Source organism: Solenopsis invicta, chromosome 4 (assembly GCF_016802725.1).
Source record: "Solenopsis invicta isolate M01_SB chromosome 4, UNIL_Sinv_3.0, whole genome shotgun sequence".
In the NCBI taxonomy this organism is placed as follows: Eukaryota; Metazoa; Arthropoda; class Insecta; order Hymenoptera; family Formicidae; genus Solenopsis; species Solenopsis invicta.
Window position 1 is genome coordinate 3,761,540 of NC_052667.1, and position 14,258 is coordinate 3,775,797.

The 14,258-nt window shown below is 42.7% G+C and overlaps 1 protein-coding gene across 4 annotated transcripts in view; it reads right to left on the reverse strand.

Moving 5' to 3' along the window:
* Window positions 1-14,258, reverse strand: part of LOC105195648 (hemicentin-2) — a 142,036-nt gene that overhangs the window by 85,148 nt on the left and 42,630 nt on the right. Inside the window, exon 1 of one of the 4 annotated variants that reach the window (XM_039447737.1) lies at window positions 10,278-12,448. The exons of 1 other annotated variant lie outside the window; for it this stretch is intronic. In XM_039447737.1, the coding sequence (XP_039303671.1) occupies window positions 10,278-10,398 (121 nt within the window). In that variant the 5' untranslated portion in view covers window positions 10,399-12,448. Of the gene's footprint in view, window positions 1-10,277; window positions 12,449-14,258 lie in introns of those variants that run through there. 2 more of the 4 variants (XM_039447735.1, XM_011161157.3) reach the window with 2 other exon arrangements.

A 14,258-nucleotide genomic window follows, 5' to 3' on the forward strand; every position in this document is an offset into this window, starting at 1 on the left:
CGAATAAGGCGAGTTTAAGTCGTCGCAAAACTGTGCTTGATTCATCTTAAAACGGATTAGTACTTCATGACTGTATAATAACGATAAGAAAAGTCACTAATGTTTCTTTAAAACGCTGAATTTTCATGAAACACTGAATTTATCATGTTTCACACTAAACTATTCATACAATTATACTCGTATGTTGAACTTTCTCGCGTGTAATAATTCTTCGTTGCTTTAACTGCTTAGTGTCAATCGTGTCTGCCTGCATTTATTACCCTAGAAATAAGATGCGCAGAAACAAGAAAAGCAGGTACACCGCGAACAATCAAATCAGTTTCAAGTTTACGGAAATCCACGGAGTGCCCGGAAACGAGTGAAATGCGTACGCGGTGAGGCTGAGTGGTAGGAATAGCTAACCGTCAGTTAGATAATTAACGCACTCGGCGGCACTTCCAATTAGCACGGATAGGCAATTAGCATATAAGCGCGAGGATCGATGGCAGTTTGTACACAGTGGACGGTACGCGAGCGAGAGAGCGGAACATTCGCGCTGTGCAATATGCAAAAACGAAGGACGGAAAGATCTACGCCCATTAATAATCATTTAGCGAACCCAGCTCGGATAATATATTAAAACCGTTGTGTCGGGTTATTTATGGATCGCGGGCATCGAACGCCTTTAATTTATCTCTTACCGCTTAAATGCGGCACATTTCGGCATATTTTTATCTCTCGCGGAGGAATGTCCGCCGAAAATTAAATTTTTTAAATTTACGTCACTCGCCGGTGCTCGATACGTTCTCGTGAATTTATACGTCGTATCAGATTCGCGTAGTTGTTTATCGCATTTCTCTAGCGTGCAATAATTAACGATTTTACAATAATTGGAAAAGAGGATTGTTTGCGCTGCCTGCGAGTTAAATGGATACGAGTATTAACTTCCGCGCTGCGATGAAGTGAATCGATTCAATTTTCGAACGGCGCGGCGCATTCAGTTCGAACGCAGGCACAACTTTTCTCGACGGAGAAAACAGAACAGATACAACGGATCTCACTCAAATGTAAAAGTTTATCTCAAGCTCGCACGAAATCCCGAAGAGACATTTGATATGCTACATCGTAGCAAGTTCGTTCACTTTAGCTGGAAAATATAAACGGTACCTGACTATGTCGCTTTCCCTCTCTCTCTCTCTCTCTCTCTCTCTCCTTTTCTCTTTCTTTTTCTTTAGACGTACGAATTTCGTGCTTGCGTAGAAGGTATTTTGTACACGACATTTGTTTTCTGAAAAAGTTGAGGAGAAATCACTGAGATCAACCAAGTTTACGAGCGATACGTTTATGTGTCAACGATGAAATTCGGTCGTTGAAACGAACCGCTTTCATCAGCCGGAATCAAAAAGTGCGGTATTAACAAAGCTTTGACGATAAAACTCGAGATGGGACGATGGCGTTTCGAATTCTGATAAAAGCCGGACGGATAAATATGAAATTTCTCGTGTGATGTATAATCGTGGAATTTTATTAAATTAAAATTATTAAAACAAGCGAAGATGTTGACGCAATAAAGAACGAAGGTAGAACGAAGGGAGGCAAAAGAAATATAACGGAAAAGCTGGTATAACGTCGAGAAAAAACCGGCGACTAACGCCATCCTATCCTCGACGATATTCCCCTGTTGTGAATTTTTTTCGTCGTTCTTGTTTCTTTTTTATCTCATGATATCTAATGTGTTTTATCCCGTTGACGTGGATTAACGAGGGATCTTTGACCGTCGAGCATCGAATGCCACTGAGTCGCAGCAGCGGACTAATCGTTGTTTGACATTAATTACCTTACTCGAGAACCCGTTCCGTATTTCGTATGGATGGCATTATGAATTAAATGAATAATCAATTATTGATCGCGGATATACATGTCGAGTACAAAAGAAAAAAGAAGCGTGTTATTTGTCGGCTATCAGACGGAATTTAATCGTATTAATTGCGACTGACAGCGATGCGGAACGTGTTTATGACAGGTACAATAAAGATATTGTGTAGTAAAATGTGCCATTAAATATGCAAAGCAGCGAGAAAGCCATTTCTGAGTAAAGCTGGCTATTATGTCGACAGAAAGCAATCATTACGCGTACTTCGACTGGATAAAAGATTAGCAAAAATGAATATTAAAAGAAGTGATAGATAGGTGCACGCAGCATCCAAAAGTAGCTGAAGGGTAGCTCAAGAAGGCAGCGATTAAATAAATAACATATAATTTATTCTAAACTTCTCGGAGATTTAAGATACCAGAAAATATCGAAGCAATTTTATAAATTGTCGATTCAATCAGAAATGTGCGTTTACACACTTTTCCACAGGTGATAAATATATTGGCAATTTAATAACAAATTAGGAAATTTCTTCGAAATACGATTATAAATATTCCAAAATAACTTTATAGCATCAAAATAGCACTAAAATTATTTTATCTCTGGGATATCTATTAATGGATCTCATTTACTCGTTAGATATCCGACTGTAGAACAAGATCGTAAATCGAATAAAATCTTGATTAAATTATTTTAAGCAAGTTCGAATTATTCCATACCAACGATGTAATCTTCTCTTCCATTTACACATTACGACATATGCGCACACATTTCACAAATATAAAACTCTTTTCCGGTTATCTCATTATTAATCATTTATAATCGCTTCCACTTTTCGAAAATAGATTTGTAAAATATCGAAGAACCGCTTCTCGAGTCGTGCTGTATATATAATGGACATGTTCGAGGCGATGCGAGTGCGCGGAAACGCGCGCGTGTTAAACGTCATGGGAGAACTTAATTTCACGTCGTATCGCTCCGATACGTCGAGGGAATTCGGTTTATACGGCGTCGGACGTAGCAACGGAGAGAGGCGGTCCCAGGTTGCGCCGCGGGCCGTGGCCGTCGCCGTTGAGCGACCGAAGTTCCCCGTGTCTCGCTGAAAGCGTGTAACTGTTACCCGAACCCATGGGATTACTGGTAATCTGCGGTAAGCTAAGATACGTGCGGCGCAGGTACCGACAACCTGTTTCGGATATTGTTACGACGAGTAGCCCGGCAGGGCCCGGCGCGTTCCGCCGACAGCCGTTCCGGACACTCTACTCCCTCTGTCGAAACCGCCTTCCTATTCCTAACGCGTCGCGCCAGTTCTCGTTCGTCGACTCGTTAGCGCCGACCGACGTAGGATACCGGCGAGGGATGGCCGATGTAGCCGGGCGGCGCGAATTAACCGGTTAGAAAGTTACGTGGAATCACTGCCGCGGAAAGATAGAAACCAACGAGAGTTACGACAGGAGCACCGCCTCTGGTTCGTCGTTATGTTCATCGGGCACGAACCGACAAGACGAGATTTTTTCTCCCGTCGTTTCCAGTCCCGGTGGATTGCTCTCGGCGCCCGTAATATCATCGTCGCCAAACGGAAAAAATTCATTCGCCCGATCTGCATAATTCCGGAATTAGAAATTAAGATCCAGGTTGATTAGAATAATTTGCATGAAAATGTCGTTCGGCCGTCGCGTCCTCGCTGATTTTGTACAAATTTAATCTCGCCCGATTTAAAACTCTTACGCGAAATAGTGGCGCCTGTCGTGCACGCGCGAGCGTGGTCAGCAGCGATCAGCAAAGATGAATTGTTATTACATTGGACACAGTTCCGGTCTGTGCTATCGAAATAAGGAGGACGAAGCGAAGAGGAAATTTGGCGTTAAAAAAATAAATTGCCGCACCCGGACTTGACCCAACTACAAGTATCATGTCACGGGTTGCATTTCGGTGCTCCTTCGCGAGGAAACTCGCAGGGAAACTTAAACAGAGCCTTTAAAAGTACTTAGCATCCAAACGCTATGATGTACAGTAAGGGAACTGTTGCTCGCAATCGAGGTATCTCATTTACGATGTAAATGAGAAGGAACGGCATCATAACCCAGCCCTCTAACCACAACGTAACGGACGAAAATAAAAGACAGGCACGTAAATCCGTTCGCACGTTAGTGGCGAAGTTAACGACGCCGCTGCGTTACTATTCGCCGTAAAGCTTCCTCCCTTTTTTTTCATATCGCTGTGAAACTTTGCCGCGTTAATTGCCGACTTTATTGACTCGATGATATTGCCGCGCGCCGAGTGACATGATTATTAGTCGAGCTGTGACGAAATCTCGATACATGTGCATTTTTCTCCTCGCAATCGCGTGCAAGCGCCCGAGTCGCGCGCGCCTTCTTCCTAACGGACAAAAATTTCTATGACTTCGAATGATATGCGAGACCGGTAGAAAAAGGTGTCGTAAAAGGGACTGCACGCGCGGCACAAGGTACCAGTCATATTTACGAGAAAAAGAGGTCGTAACACTGCAGGCTATGAATTACAGATAAATGGAAAATGGAGGAAACGTCGGTGATCGAGCGCCGGGACATACGAAAATTTTACGATGACAATAATTTTTCTGTCTCCCGTGCTAAAACCTTGTAACAGCGACGGTGCATCGAACTGCATCGCGAGAATATCGTTCACGCGCGAATTAACTTGATACACGGCGACAACGACACGTCGAGCAAGTTCGTAAAATAGATTCGGCTTCCGCGTCGCGCCGCCGTGCCGTCGCGAAATGTCGCGAAATGTCGCGGCAAAACTGCATGGAAAGCACGTTCTTACAGTTCTTACGGCGTTTCGAAGTATCCGATGCGTAATAAATTTTGCCCGGGCGATATCTGGGCGATGCGTGAAAAATTGTCACGCGTCTCGCCACAGGTTTTTAAGTTTTATCGCGGCGACGTCGAAACGTATCGAAATTCCGCGTCACCAGTCACGAGTTAAGCTCATAGTATTGACATATTGAAGTGGATCCACTCGTTACCCGCGCTGCAGTTTTGTGGAACGAGACCCGCGGGAGCGATATTCTGAATTTTCGCCATCGCGTATGAGAGACCCGTGAGAGATACGTAGTTCGGAGTATGCGTTCGCACGCAGCAACCATTGTTGCCGGGCTTGCAGCAAATTACAGTAATATGAAATATGTCGCTTCTTGACAGAATTGCGCGAATTACGACGTATGAAATGCTCGCGGCGGTGTAGATTCGTTCATCCTCGCCGCGCGGCGCGAAACAAATTTTATATCACACTGGATTGCGAGCGTCGCCGAGCGTTTTTGACATCATTCCGCAATATGCAATTATCATGAAAAGTTTGCATTGTTTTTCCATATTACGTAAGTCAGTACGTAATAGGTGTTGCAAAGCGCTTGCATAGACAGATTTTCAATCGATCGAGTCGAGCAATAAATCTCTCTCTTTCTCTCCTCTCCTCCTCTTTCTTACGTGACATTATTAATGGCATTATTTTTCTCAATTGAATAGAAAGTAAAAAAATGTTCTAATGGCAGACAATTACACCTAGAATAACACTTCAAATAAGAGGGATCTCGACAAAGAAGTATGCCGTGCTAAACTTTAACCGCAACTGTATCCAGCCGGTAAACCAAGATCGCGTGCAAATAATCATTCAGCATTTCTCTGCTAATGATGATACCGCAATAATTTCTCTCGCTTTTACCTATATTCTTTTATAATTACCCTCTTCCAGCAGGCCTTGATAGTTTCTTTTTTTTTTTTTTTTTTTTTTTTTTTTTGTATAACCGATCATGCGAGTGCGTGATACATTCGAAGTATCTCAATTGGCTTCACGGGAAGGGGACGTTCGACAAGCATCTTGCCGCTGTTCGTCAATCATTTTTAAATAAGATTTTTCTCTTACGATTATTCATCCCCAAATCGCATAATAATTATTTTCGTCCCTGCAAGCTTTCACGTTATATTATTTAGCATACGGAGGTCACCTAGGAATAACAGGTGCACTGCCAATTCCAATTAATCTTCCCAGGATTAGACTCGAGATAATCTTGAGTATTCGCGTGTCGGGTATGAAACATACATGTTACGTCGCTTGATCGTCTCCGCCTTGTTTTAGATCCGAGATAATGCTGCTTTTACCGCACTCCGGCAATTATTTCGATAAGGTTGTTACACGAGGATGTATAACGGTGAGATCTATTATTTTTTTCAACTACAAAAATATATAATATTATAAATGCCGGTGTAGTTACGTTTAATTATCATTAATCATTTTTACGATTCCTGCAATTACACCGATCGCCATACTATAAACTGACATTCGCGCAAACGCAGAGTAGCTGTCGCCTTTGCCTTTATGAGCGCCTCTGTTATTTCTGAATTCTGGAGCGAGCCGACTCGTGTTTTCATTAAGTCATACACCGACGCGGAAAGTGTGTACGGCGAATGAAATCGCGTGCAAATTATCGTCTTGGCCGGCGCGGCGGCGCGCAAGGGACCCTTCTCACCCTTTCCGCAGTGCCACCTTCCACCCTATGGAGAATGACAAATGGCCGGCCATTAGGTCGATTTCGTGGTCATTCCGTCGTTGCCCTCGCTTCGGCTTCACCGGCAAAAAAATTAATTACCACGACGCTGTGATTTTAGTTGTGATTTCGAAAGGTGTTGTTCAAAAGTGCTCTCGCTGTTGGAGAAAGATCCAGAGTGTAACAAATATTTATTAACTTACTGTAACGTATACTACACCCTCCAGGAAACTAAATTCATAATTTACGCGAACTTGTAATTAAAATTCTACTTCTTTAAAATAGAAATAGGTAAATGGATGTTTTCATCTCTCTCTCGAGATATATTTTTGAATAATATTTTTGAATAAGTATAAAAGTTAGCATTTTGTGAATCTAAAATCTTTTTAAGAAGATTATTGAAATTTACATTTTGCGCTAAGCTGTCTATGCTAGGATTTAGAATTTTTAAAACGATTTTTTTATGTAAAAAAAAAATAAGTTGTTTTTTAAGCGAAAATATATTCCGTAACACATTTTTCATATATTGTAACCCGTTGGAAACTGTTACGCTGTCTCTATTAAAACGTTAGCCTGCCCTGGGTAAGCTTTGGTTTACATTTTACGATGCAGCATGTTTGTAAAAACACAGAATAAAAAGATCCTCTTTACAGTACATTTTCCGATGATGTGAACATTAAAGTTGTTCTTTCTGGTTTTTGCGGTTTCAGTTATTTACTGAAAGTGCACGTTGCGTACAGTGCAGACATTAAAAACCACAGGACGCTATAAAAATAAACACATCTCTCATCACCGACATTTGCTGATCGCTTTTTTAACGCATCGTACTACGAGATTAGCCTCATTGAATAGAGAGAAATTGAATGCCATTATTTCACGATACCGGAAAGCAGCAAAATAGATGCGTCTGGCCTTACGTTACGGGGAATAAACATGAAAGCGTCGTTAATTAACGGGACGCGTTAGTTACGCGTGTACTGCGTACACGTCAGTTGTCTTTCGCCGCTGGCAACACCTGTTGAAGTAGAAGTCGGACAAACCTTATGAAAACATAGGCTGACGTTTCGCCACGCTCGCGCTGTGAAATAATTGTATAACGAAGCCGAGTAATTTCGATCGTAATTAACTGCCTTTGAATCGGCGGTAGTTGCAAGTAGTTAACTCGCTTATATTACGCGCGAATGAAATTTGTTGTCGGCAACGATACGTATAATAATCTGCCTTATTTCCTCCGAAAAGGGAAGGTCTAGAATTTCTTCCGAAATAACACGCGGCGAGATGGATCGAGCATGAAATTTGCCTGACAAAAATTTTGAAGCACCAGCTAGGTACGATCGATTCCGTTAACGCGTCTCTTGCACTGTACGTGAATTGCATGCGCCATTGCAGTTTCCTACGAAATAACCGAAGATTACTGCTTTTTTCTTCCCGCTGGAGACCAAGGGCGGACTTTCTGTCCTATATTTCTTTACTCACTAATTGTAATTTGATACTGAACGATTCATTTACTCGCTTATTACCTTTCTGTAATATTTATCCATTTATGATTGAAATGATAACTGTAAAAATGTCACAGTTGGCTCATTTTTGAACATAAATATGTATAATACATTTATCATAAATACCATTTATTATTGCATTGGTAGTTTCTATAATTAATAGAAACTAGAGAATGTACTCAGTGATTATCAATTAGTAACTAGCATTAGTCCCTCTGCTCATCCAATATGTCATCAGTGACTATCTGAATATTCCCAGATATTCCCACTAAACTATTACATTATTCTCTCAGTAAATATAGACACTGAAGAGATATATATGAGCTACCAGAATATTAAAATTTGTGGAAATGTCCAACGGCACATCCGCTCTTTGTTACAAAGTACAAGTATTGTTAATTACTGTAATTATTTTTAAAATCGATAATTTTGCATGCTTCACATTACCGGAATTAAACATGTGAAAAGGATCATGCCTCATTAGTGCTTGTATTTCATTCATATAATATGAGAATAGAGACAAAAATAGATGGAATAGATCGGAAATTTTCTTCGAGGAATTTCGCAGATGTGCAAAATTGGCATCACATTATTTTCGCTCTCGCAGCCGAACGAGACCCCGGCTATTGAAACTCCAATTTTTTCTCTTCACGTCCCCACTGTAGAACATCCTTTTTTATCGCGCGGCTATAAATTTAAGAGGGGCTTAGCGCCGTGGTTTAATTAAACTAGTTTAGCCGTCATTCTCTCCCCTAAGCCTTCTCCTACGTGCTGTGCCTGAATCGATTGGGGATACCTCTCTTCGTCCCACGATTTTCTTTGCCGTTAGTATATCCGGTAGAGTGTTAAATTAATTTTAGGTAACGCATATTACCTACAAAGTGTCAGGTATAACAAGACGCGCGCATAACAAAGTGGACACGATGGCAAAAGTTTTCTAATAATCGATCCCGCCAAAGTTTACCATCTACTCTTTCCTGAGTACTCTAAACACATCGAGCGATCAATAACGCAGAAAAAATATGTGATCATATTTTTAGTTTAGTTACGTCAGACATTAGATTATTATAGCATCGCTCATCGTCTGAGGACAGCTAGGCAACTTTAATACTAGTTTGCTGCTCCGTAAGAGATCTTTGACATTTACGAGTTCATTGCGTTGTTTATCATGCTTGAGTAATTTACGAAGAGCCTGAATATTGCTGTCTGTATTAATAATGGTTTTGACGTAATTGATACATTTTTAGAAACTTTCTTTTATTAGAAAAGGGAATTTATATATGGACGTCCATGCAAATGGATGAGATTAATATTAACTAGATACTGAAAATGATTAAAAGTTTAAGCAACGTTTAAAGCGATTAAAAATTGGAACCATTATTTAAAATCGCTCTTTCCCTCTAAAATCTATTTCTGCCTGTTTTACGTTACCTTTGAAATCGCACACGCACGTGTCGTTTGATGAACACAATTACGACCACGTAATAGCGCGAGAGATTTTAATCACAGAACGGTATTCCTATCGCTAATGATATGCATCGACCTCGCGCGGCCGCGTAACCGATCGGATTAAAATTCCTACAATTATGATTTACGTTGAAGATCTGACTGCGATAAAATAACGCGCCGTATGTTATTTTAATTTTTAAATACTCGTACACATAACTCGTCGCGGCGTCGCGTCACGATGCATCCGCGGTAACACCTCAAGGACAGTTTCAACGGGTGCGAAAGCGCTCGTTTAATTATGGGATATCGGAGAATGCTGCTAATGATATTCAGAAGCACCTTTCCATTTATAGTCCCCCTTTATCGACTATACCATACTCGAGTTTCGCGGAGCCGGCTTTTCGAGGGCGAACGAAGCCGGAACGCGGTCGAGCGAAACTTCCTCGGATGAGGTCGACGATAATAATCCGTTGTTTAAAGTTCATAACAGCCTCGTGACGAGGAACCATGGAAGATTTGATTTAATTCGTCGCGTCACGGATCTTCGACCCCGTGAAATACTACGTGGCGCGGCATCGAGCTTTAAAATATCTTGACACTTTCATTATAACCGAGAGTTTGTAGACGTCGTCGTTCAGAAAACTTGAAGCGCTCGCAGTGTTTCCGACAAAAGAATTTTCCGCTGCGCGCTATGGATTTAAGAATCTTAACTTTCGTGTGATTTATACTCAATAACACGTATATCGCGCGCGCGCGGTGGCATAACACGGTGTCAACTACCAAACCGTTTCTATCAAATTCTACCATCTGTTATTGACACACGAGCGAACCAGCGCGCGGCGCATTTGTCGCTTGCAAGCGCCTCGTGTTCCGACTCCACCATACCGAAAGGGTTAAGCGCAGTTGTAAATCAGGCATAACTAGTGACGTAACGGGGCGCATTACTCACTTGGCTTATCCAGATCGAATAGATCCAGCGGCGAGTACGCCGTGGCGGCTAACCTAACCAAGACCAGCATCGTCGTCGTCGTCGTTGTCACGACACTCCACCATCGCCACCTCCAACACATTTTGTCTCCCTTTCACGCGCACTGCACACACCCTCGACCCCCTAACGGCTTGTGGCCCCTGCGCCCCCTCTCCCCCCCTTCAGTCGTTACGTCGTTGTCTCGCGGCCGTTGCGAGCCGGCACTAATTGCAACCCCCGACGCTGCTGCCGTTCTCGTCGTTGATGCCGTTGTCGTTGCTGTTGCTCCTGCTGCTGCATTGCGCTGCCATCCACATCGTTCAATGCTCTTTGCCGTCGTTGTTGCTGCCGTAGCCGTCGTCGTAAACCGACATGCCACGCAGCCGTCCCCTATCTATCTTGTCGCTCACCTAACCCGTCGTCATTTAATGAGACGCCGGCTATTTGTCTTTCGAGCCTCTCAAGAACGAAATACCAGACTGTCTAACGACGACGCGTACCATCGCCATACGGTGTTCCCATTTCATTCAATGGTCTTCGTTCCTCCTATCGCGTAAGACTTCTCAGCTCGTGTGTTGGACGATTCGAGCGCGTGATCGATCTCTACGACAGATTTTCCGATCGATATAGACGTAATTTTTCAAACGGATATCGCGAGTAGTTGAAACTTTATCCGCTTCGGGCCATTTACGCCGTTTGTTATCGTTCCTGCTTTTTTTTTTTTATTCCATGACCGATGCGTTCTGTCAGGTAAATTTTTCGCTGCCGCGGGATTCCATGGGGCGTGTTGGGCGAACGGATGATCACTGGATTTGCCGGATAAACGGATCCGTAACGGAGCGAAGCCTCCCCTGACAGGCTCTGAGTGGCGATTGTAGTTTTATCGTCGCAAAGTGCACAGAGCGACGGATGCAGACTGCTCTCGAAGGCTCCTTCTCTTCGGATTTCGAGCGCCTCTGTCTCTATGGTCCCTCCCGCGAATCCCGCTAATGCGTTCGATCGCACGGCAAACCTCCGCGGAATGAAACAAGATATCCGCCGGGCCTTTCGCAAACTGAACTTCCAAAGTGGGATTGAACGTGTCCCGATATTCCGATAGTCGGAACTTCAGCACGATTTACAACGTCCAATCGAAACTGCGAACCGCGAGATAAATTTCCCTCAAAAAAAAAAAAGAAAAAAAAGAAAACACTTTAGAAAGTTTGTTTCTACTGATAAAGAATACATACGATTATCGATCGCGAAAGTAAGAATTATTCGATGCGGAGGCAAATTTTCGAACACTCGTAAAAATTCATTCGCTTCGAAATCGTACCGTTCCAGTTTCTTTCAAACTTTGCGCGACTGATGGAAATGGACCGTTTGTCTAGCGACTATTGAAATTAGACGAATGACGGAGATTTCGGAACGGGGCTCCTTAATCGTGAAACGAATGTGATCGCTCTTCTATCACTGCACTGTCGACTGCTATTTCGCTCTTATATTTCGACACATTGGCCTCGTAGAGCAGCAGTCAAGAGTCAACGATAAACTGCATGCGTAGTTGCAAGCAAAGTTGTTATGCGCGATTTATCGACATTGCGTGTCGATTTACAGCAAACAAATACGACTGACGAGCATTGTTGGGTAATCGAACACGATGTCACACGAGTATCCGAGCTACAGCAGTGTTTACTTGGAGCACAGCTCGTGACCGATCGAGGGCTTCGATCTTTTCGCACTTACCCCTCGACCTCGCGGTGGCCGAGCGTGCACTGTGCGAGCATGTGCGTTACGCGCGTACTCGCGAGTCGATCGTACACATGCGCCCGGAGGGAATTCTACGAGTGGATTCTCAAAAAGTAGCAAGCAAAAAGACGGAAGACGTTAAGCGAAAAATCTGCGAAATTCACTCGCGTTAACTTCAGTGATATATCGCCGCGTTCTCCGCGGATCGTAACTTCCGGATCATCGATCGGCACTTGCGTAGCAGGTCACGGAGGCAGCCAACCTGGTGACCCGTGGACGATGACACTGCGCGCTCTTGCTCCAATTTTTGATTCATGGATCACACGTCCGCGTCGCGTACCGTCGTGAGGCGCACGGTAACGAACCTCCCCTGCGATGAAGCCACATCGAGTCCTGACCCGCGGCGGCTCGGTACTGAAACCATTGAATATCGCGAGGAACCCTCGCGAGTCGCGTCGGCTTCCTCCGTTCGTGCTCGGGCGTCTTCGGACACGCTCGCGCCGTTCGTCTCGTTCTGGACCATAGGCTTTGTCCACCGCCTCTTGCTCGCTCGCTCGCTCACACGTTTTGCTCTGAAACTCCCACATTCGGCGCGCATCTCCCGTCTCCGTCGCGGAGACCGCTATGATTTACAGGCGCAGCTAATGAGTCGCCATAATCGTCGCCGCCGCGGTCCAGGCGTGGATGTGCGTGAACGTAAGATTTTCGGCAGGATTACGATAGAACGCGACGCGCGAAAGTCGGTGGTGGGATGGAATGCCAGGGTCGTTACACTCCACTCTTACAAAATTAATGAGGCTCCGCGACAGGAAAAGAATTTCTTGCGAGAGAATCGAACTCTGGCTATCGGAACGTAGATTTCAACGAGAAAAACGAACGCGGAATGTAAAAGCGCAATGCTTCCTAGTTAAACGCATCACAGATGAATCCCCTATCGAAGCTGATTATGCCCTGCTATTTCCGAGACTTCAGACTTTTCCCGCCGAATCTATAGACCCCTTCCAGAATCTATAGAACTCGCGTGCACTTGTTGAAAGAGGATATTGCACATAACGATAAATATGTCCTCGAAGAAATGAGAGCATGTACTTAGATCATAGAGCGTGTTCATGAAAACTGATAGTTCGTGCGTATCTAGCGCATGCACGAGATAACGACCCTCGAAGCTTCATGACTCTCTCTACGAGAACTCGCTCCAATCACGATAAATTCCGGCTTTCGTGTTTCCATCGCTATCGGCAATCGCCTGCAAATCACTTCCTAATCCTCATCGAGTAGGTATCTACGAAGGTACCCTTCCTAAATCCGCATTGAATGTTCAAGAATGTTCCCATATACGTGTCCTATGTCGTTATATTCTCATTCATCATACAATGATTTTAAAAGTTCACTTAAACGTTTTCGGACTTTCCGTTCGTCTCGGATTTTAATGTTACGTGATCAAGTGCGCAACTCAAATTTACGTGACGTTATGCAATGTATAAAACGGTTTTTATTTTCGTAACTGCACGAAAAAAAAAATTATTTTGCTAAAGCGTCTAAAAAATTGAGCAAGATAAAGATGTCAAAGTAATTTTATTAAATCGCTAAAATAATTATGCAGAACGCTCGAGCTGGTTTGCTAAAATTAAAAACTTTTTGCAGCATTGCAGTTTAAATCTCTTATCCTAGATTATTTTATTGATTCAACCAAGTTATTTTCAGATTTGTAGAAATTATAAGCTAATATTTTTTCTCGAAAATCCAATTACTCTTTTCGTAATTGGATACCTATAATATTTTGCCCATAATATTCTGCCGCATTTACTCGTTAGATGTAATGACAGGAATAATATTATTACAATAGACACGATAAAAGAGGTGCTTCCCATCCCAACTCTTCAATTCATTATTTTATTCATTATTAATCGATGTATTAAAATGTGGTTAATGATCGCATTAAATGATATTTAGATGCATTGTTATGTTAATAGCTATTTTCATATTTTATTACAAATTTTATATATTAATTTGTGATTATACATTAGATTTTATTACGTAATTCATGCGAGAATACAGAAAATCGATACGCGATAATAAACAATATTTAATAACGTTTGTGCATTCTAATTACATCGATATCCGAAGCCAACCATAATTGATGGATCTCGTTATTTGCCTAACGTTTCACAACCTTGGTAAAGTTGTACATTCTAATTGATGTAACATTGATCTAAAATATTTGTGCAAATAAAT